This window comes from Suncus etruscus, chromosome 12 (genome assembly GCF_024139225.1).
Source record: "Suncus etruscus isolate mSunEtr1 chromosome 12, mSunEtr1.pri.cur, whole genome shotgun sequence".
Classification (NCBI taxonomy): domain Eukaryota; kingdom Metazoa; phylum Chordata; class Mammalia; order Eulipotyphla; family Soricidae; genus Suncus; species Suncus etruscus.
Window position 1 is genome coordinate 76,538,535 of NC_064859.1, and position 6,242 is coordinate 76,544,776.

The 6,242-nt window shown below is 46.3% G+C and overlaps 1 protein-coding gene across 1 annotated transcript; it reads right to left on the reverse strand.

Annotated features, from left to right (window-relative positions):
• On the reverse strand, positions 1 to 6,022 carry NTSR2 (neurotensin receptor 2). The gene is made up of 4 exons (XM_049784530.1): positions 5,399 to 6,022; positions 3,869 to 4,118; positions 1,382 to 1,472; positions 1 to 464 (listed from the first exon to the last, which is right to left on the reverse strand). Exons 1-4 carry the CDS (start codon positions 6,020 to 6,022, stop codon positions 221 to 223), a joined length of 1,209 nt encoding a protein of 402 aa, XP_049640487.1. The 3' UTR covers positions 1 to 220.
• Between the last annotated feature and the right edge of the window lie 220 nt (positions 6,023 to 6,242).

The following is a 6,242-nucleotide window of genomic DNA, read 5'->3' on the forward strand; positions in this document are numbered from 1 at the left end:
TTATTAAGCACAGCTGCTGTGCTAAGCACTTTAGTCTGCTGCTAACACTGAGAAATGAGTGCTTCTCATGTCCTCACACAGGTGAAGAGGCTGTGGTTGGCTGTAGTTAGGCTTTGAAAATAGCTGAGTGGGCTCCTGGCTAAATCCTCTAATCACAAAGCAGATTTCAGTGATTACTGGCTCATCTAGCATTAGTGACTGACCTGTCAGTCACTTCTACTCACTCTTCTATTTCCTCCAGCTCGGTGTTTCTGGGGGCTGCCCAGAGCTTGACACTATCTGGAACCCTCAGAGGTAATGGCTGCCTAGGGCTGTGTCTGCCACACAGTTTTCCCAGAGCTTCCAGGTAGAGTTTTCTGAAGGAAGAGGACACAGCGTTGTAGAGCACGGGGGTCACAGCTGAGCTGACGTAGTAAAGCGTGTTGGTCACCAGGTAAAAGTAATGATAGAAATCGTAGAGTGTTCTAAGGAGAAACCCATAGAGTATAGTCAGAGCACCTGCCATCCCTTTCTGCTGGAGACAGCTTCCCTTTGTGCAGCTGTTTGAGGTGAGGCCTGACTGAGCACAAATGTCCATCCAATAAGTGCTTCAATACCTGCTACCATGGGTTGATTCATGTTAGTCAGCCTCTTTGAGTCCCCATTTTTTTCGTGGTTTCTGGTCACTTGAAAGTGAAAGACACACAAGTTGATTGACAAGAGCCCTCACCAATCTACTGAAACAGTGGTAACCTCGTCTGCTGATTGGCAGGGGCCTTCAACCAATCCACTGAGACATTTACAGCCTGGTACTATTGAAAGTCTGGTACCAAGAAAACATGGCTTCCCTGGGAGTTGAATCTTTCTGAGAAGCAAGTTCTCTGTCACCAAAATTTTATGTTATGAGAAGAGCCTGTATGTGCAGATGTCCCTCCATGAAGAAGTCACACTAATGATATCACTTGTCTTTTGAAGGCTGCATGGTATATCTTTGACCCCAGAGGTGTGACATCAGTTATCAATAGAGGTGTAATGGTTCTCAAAAGGAAGTTGATAACTTCTCTCCCACTATAAAGGACTCACATGATCTGGCCTGTCTGTGCAGAGAATCCAGTTCTCTTTTCACTTTTTTTTTTGCCAGAACATGACCTTTGCTACTCCAGCAAATTATTAGGATGTTCTTGTTCTGACAACTCCACCACTTTGCTGATTTATGCCCTACATACTATTTACAGCTCAGAGACTTGGTCCAGACACAATGAGTAGGGCCAGCTAGAATGAATGATGAAAGTTGGCAAAAACACAGCACGGTGTGGGGGCACTCTTGAGAGTAAAAGAGACTCAAGACCCACCCCAGTGAACCTTGAGTCTGTGAATGCTAAGGATCTGCCCCCACACTTACTCAGTCCACCCGTCCTCAGAGATGTAGCAGTACATAAGCCTTCGGGCATGGTAGGGCAGCCAGCAGATGATATACACTGCCACGATGGCCCCTGCAAATGGATAAAGAGAGAGAAGTGACAGACAGTACAAACATGTACTCAGTTAATGCCACTGTCAGGAAGATGTCACCATAAGAGCACTTCTCCTGAATTTGTTCCTGAAGACTAACCCTGAGGTAATCTAATCTCTCTCTGACTCCCCAAACCTGGCACTATCCAGTCTTCTAAGTGGATGGCCACTTGAACACTAAACTGCTGACTGGCATGCTTCTGGAAGCTTCTAGAACATCCTGACCACTAGAATATAGTCCTGACTCAGGACTCTTGTATATTTTGATTTATATATATATATATCGTATATTTTGATTTATTCGTATATTTTGATATAAATCACTCCCTGATACTGCCCCGTATATTTTGATTTATAACCCCACCTCTTTCCTGTGTTCTATTTACTGACTGGTGACACCAACCTGGCACTATATCATAAGTTGAGTATCTTCTTATTTTTCCATAAAGTGCAGATTGAAGCAATTAAAAGACTCCTCTTTAGCATTTATACACCTTCCCCCATACCTCCGTGATCCTAAATGACTCAGATCTCTCCACTGGGCAGTGACAGCAGCCTTGGGTCCTCTGTCCTTAATCTTCTACCGCTTCTTACCATCCTCCAGCTCCTCACTGACCCACAGGCTTTCCCTAGTCCAGAGTGGACTCAGGAGTCACAGCACTGACATCATTTGGAAGCACACGAGAAATGTCATCTTTGATTCTCTGCTCAGAACTGCTAAGTCAGAGTCTCCAGGAGGAACCAGGAATCTATGCTCTACAACAACTCTCCAGCCCATTATTAGAATACTGAAAGCTTGGGAAGCACTGGGTGGCCCCTCATTCCAAGACTTCAGAGCACAGTGTCTTGCAGAAGCTAATGGCCTTGTCTTCCCAGAACATAGATTCTCTGCATGACCATGTGTGGTGTGTGAAAGAAGTCCAGGCCCCTTCTTTTTCTCTGCCAACTTTGATATCTGACACACCACATTGCATCTAGCACAGCCTTGTGAAGTATTATGAATGGAGATCCTGTTTCTTTTTTTTGTTTTGTTTTTTGTTTTGTTTTGTTTTGTTTTTGTTTTTTTAGGTCACACCCAGCAGCTCAGGGGTTACTTCTGGCTCTATGCTCAGAAATCACTCCTGGCAGGCTCGGGGGACCATATGGGATGCTGGAATTCGAACCACCATCCTTCTGCATACAAGGCAAACGCTTTGCCTTTATGCTATCTTTCCGGCCCCGAGATCCTGTTTCTTATGTTAACCTCCCAAGTGCCTGGATTGCAGAAGGGGGCTTGGAGGAATCTGTTTCCCTGTATCATTTTGTTTTTGATTTTTTTTTGTTACAACCAGTAATGCTTAGAGCTAATCCTAAAAATTGCTCTGGTAGTGCTCAGGGGACCATATAGTGCCAGAGATCAAATACAAACTTCCTGCATGCAAAGCTCCTTATTATTTGGAGGGTTTATTTGGAGGGGCACACCCAGTGATGCTCAGGGGTTATTACTGGCTCTGTACTCAAGGAATTACTCCTGGCAGAGCTCAGGGTACCATATAGGATACCATGGAGCAAACTCGGGTGTATCACATGCAAGGCAAGTGCCTTACCTGCTGTAACATTGCTCCAGCCCTCTCATACTTTTTGAAGTTTTCCTTACAAGGTCAATATTTTCCAAATAGAGTACTGTTCCCTTATCTATGGAGGCCTATGTTTCAAGACCCTACCCATTCTCACCAGTGGATGCCTAAAACATCATATTAGCACCTAAGAGATTAATAACAATAACTTATAATAAAAATGGAAGTAAATCAATGGAGGTAAACTGTAATAAATATATGAATGTGGCCTTTTTCAAAATATATGTAAGATTTTCAGGCTGCTATTGATAATTGAAGCCATAGAAAGAATAACTTTGGTAAATCTATTCTAATTACCAGTAAAACCACAGGTAATTGAAACCATGGAAAAAAATAACCTTGAAAAGAAAACTGGATAAGGGGTGGGTAGTAGACTTTAGAGAAATAAAAATATAGATCACTGCTGCATTAGAAGAAGTGGAGAGCTACAGGAAACTTCATTGAAAGACCCCAGCAGAATTCCTGGGTTGCAAGTCCTGAACTATATAAATGGTGTCTCCTCCCAATCTACATGGCCAGCATTCCTGAGAAGTGGTCAGATCTCTACTTGAAGAACATTTTTCATGAGCAGAGATTCTGTTCTCTTCTCTCATGAGAGGAGAGACCACCGACTCTTCTGGAAAAGTTATTGCTGGTTTCACAGGGTCCTTGAACACAGGGAAAAACTAGGTCCTGAAAGAGGATACTGGCTGCCAGTTAGTTGGCAGACCTGGATATGAAACCCTGGCCTTTGGGGCAGTATCAGGGAGCGAGCACTTAACTGAGCACCTGGATGCTGTGCTGCAAGCCACGGATCTGGCCTGAGACCTTGCGTCTCATCAGGACAGCCTGATCTCTCAGGAATGATGTCTCCCTTTTCTCACTTGCCAGCACCAGATGGCTGGAGACAGAGCTGTCAGTGGCAGAGGTGGACGGCACCTGGGAACAAAGGGCCACCAAGTGACTCACGGTGATACCATTCAAGACAGCAGTCAATGCCAGTGGGAGCACGAAAGACACCAGTACATTCACCTGTGAAGACAATTTCAAGAGTTATGTCAGAAGCACCAAAGATGGGACTCTTTGGTCATCAGACTGTACCCAAGAGCCCATGAATCTGCAAACATAGCAAGGGCCAGTGACAGAGCATAACATGACATTGATAAAAAGCTCAGAAAGTAGGGAAATTAACATAGAAAAGCTAACAATATTTAAAATGACTCTACGCTGCCCACCATCCAAATGAGAACAATTCTACAAAGATAAAGGAATAAATCTGAGGGAAGAACATTTTAATTTTAAAAGCCTCTCAATTAAAAGTTGTGCTGTAAAGCTATGGCTATGAAAATATAGTAGGATTGGAGTGATAAGACAGCAGGTAGGACTTTTACTTTGCACATGACTAGAGTTCAATCCCTGGTATCCCATTTGGTCCCCAGAGCCTGCCAGGAATAATCAATGAGTGTAGGGCCAGGAATAACCCCTGAGCACCACTGGGTGTGGCCCCAAAACAAAATAGCATGGTACTGGGATAAGATTAGACGCAGACCAATGGAATAAAGAGTTGAGAGACCAGTTCTCAGGTGTGTGGACAGATAGACTTTAATAAAGGAGAGGAAAGTAAGTGGAGCAAAGAAAGCTGATTGCAAAAAATAACCCTTTTTAACATCATGTAAAAAAGTCTAATCAAAATGGATTAAAGACCTGGATATCTGACCCAATTTAATAAATGATACTGAGGAAAACATAGAAAGAACATTTCATGATATTGAATCTAAAAATCTTCAATGATTCATCCATTGGTCAAACAAATTGAAGTAATGAAAAACAAATGGGGACTACAACAAACCAAGAAACTTCTGCACTGCGAAAGAAACAATGACCAAGGACTGGAGGGTGTTCTTTGTAGAATGTTTGCCTTGTACACTGTTGACCTAGGGTCCATTCCCTGTACTCCTTATGGTCTCCGGAATCTCACGAGGAGTGATCCCTGAGCAGAGAGCCAGGGATAAGCCCTGAGAATAGTTGGCTATGCCCCCGCACAACAACAATAACAATAACAACAACAACAAAAACAATGACCAGAAGAAAAAGACTGGGAGAACATTTTTGCCATCGGTTACGTTTCTAAGACAAGAAGTTACTAAGTCTTTTGAAATGCAAATCTGGGCACATTAAATGCTTTACTTGGGGGGCAAATCTCTCCCTAAGACCTCAAAATGTGAACAAAGAGATGCAACTTTCTGGGTGGCCAAAGTCCCTAGAGATGAACTTTCAGGCTGTCCACACTCACCACTTCTACACTCCTTTACCTGGATGAAGATCTGGAGGGTGAGGCGGCTCACCAGCACGGTGCACACTCTGGAAGCTGGCTCGGGCTGCCCATCGGCCGTCTCCAACTCATATTTCTGCCCCATGAGGACAATCATGGGCAGGGCGAGGCCGAACGAGGTGGCCCAGATCAGCGACAGCAGGCGGCGGGTCCTGCGAGGCGTCAGCAGGCTGCGGGCCCGCAGGGGCTGGCACACAGCCAGGCAACGTTCTGCGCTCAGACTGGCCACGCTGAGCACCGTGGCATAGGCGCACAGCTCGCGCACGAAGTAGTAGGCCCGGCAGCCCAGGTCGCCCAGGACCCAGGGGTAGTGGAACCACACGATGTTGTAGAGCTCCACGGGCATGCAGACCAACAGCAGCAGCAGGGCGGACAGGGCCAAGCTGAGCACATGGTAGCGCAGGCGCCCCCCGGGCCCGCCCCGTGTCTTCAGCACCACGTGCACGGACAGCGCATTGCCAGCCCAGCCCAGGGCGAAGATGAGCGAGTAGAGCGCGGTGACCAGCACCTTGGCCCCCAGGCGGGTGTCCTGGCCCAGGCGGGCATCCAGGCTCAGCGCCGAGCCAGGGCTGGGTCGCGGGGGCCGAAGGCTGCTGGTCTCCATTCCTCTCTGTCTCTCTCTTCTCTCTCACTGCTGGAAACTGGGCACTGGGCAGGCTGCCGGATTGGGGGGGTGAGCTCCGCCTCCTCCTCTCTGGGAACCTCCAGAATGGGAGGACGCGCCCCCCTACTGAGAATGCCTTGGAGTTTAAGTGGGGACTTTCTTGGTAAATAAAGCCCTTGGTTCCCCTTCTGATACTTTCTCTGTTCAGCCGCATCTAGAG

Excerpts from the sequence above, each read along its gene's own strand:
- NTSR2 (XM_049784530.1), bottom strand. The coding sequence starts at position 6,022 with ATGGAGACCAGCAGCCTTCGGCCCCCGCGACCCAGCCCTGGCTCGGCG. Across the intron at positions 1,473-3,868 it reads GCACAGCATCCAGGTGCTCA|GGGCCATCGTGGCAGTGTAT; the intron begins GTTAAGTGCTCG and ends ATCCATTTGCAG. Across the intron at positions 465-1,381 it reads TCTGAGGACGGGTGGACTGA|AACACTCTACGATTTCTATC; the intron begins GTAAGTGTGGGG and ends GTTTCTCCTTAG.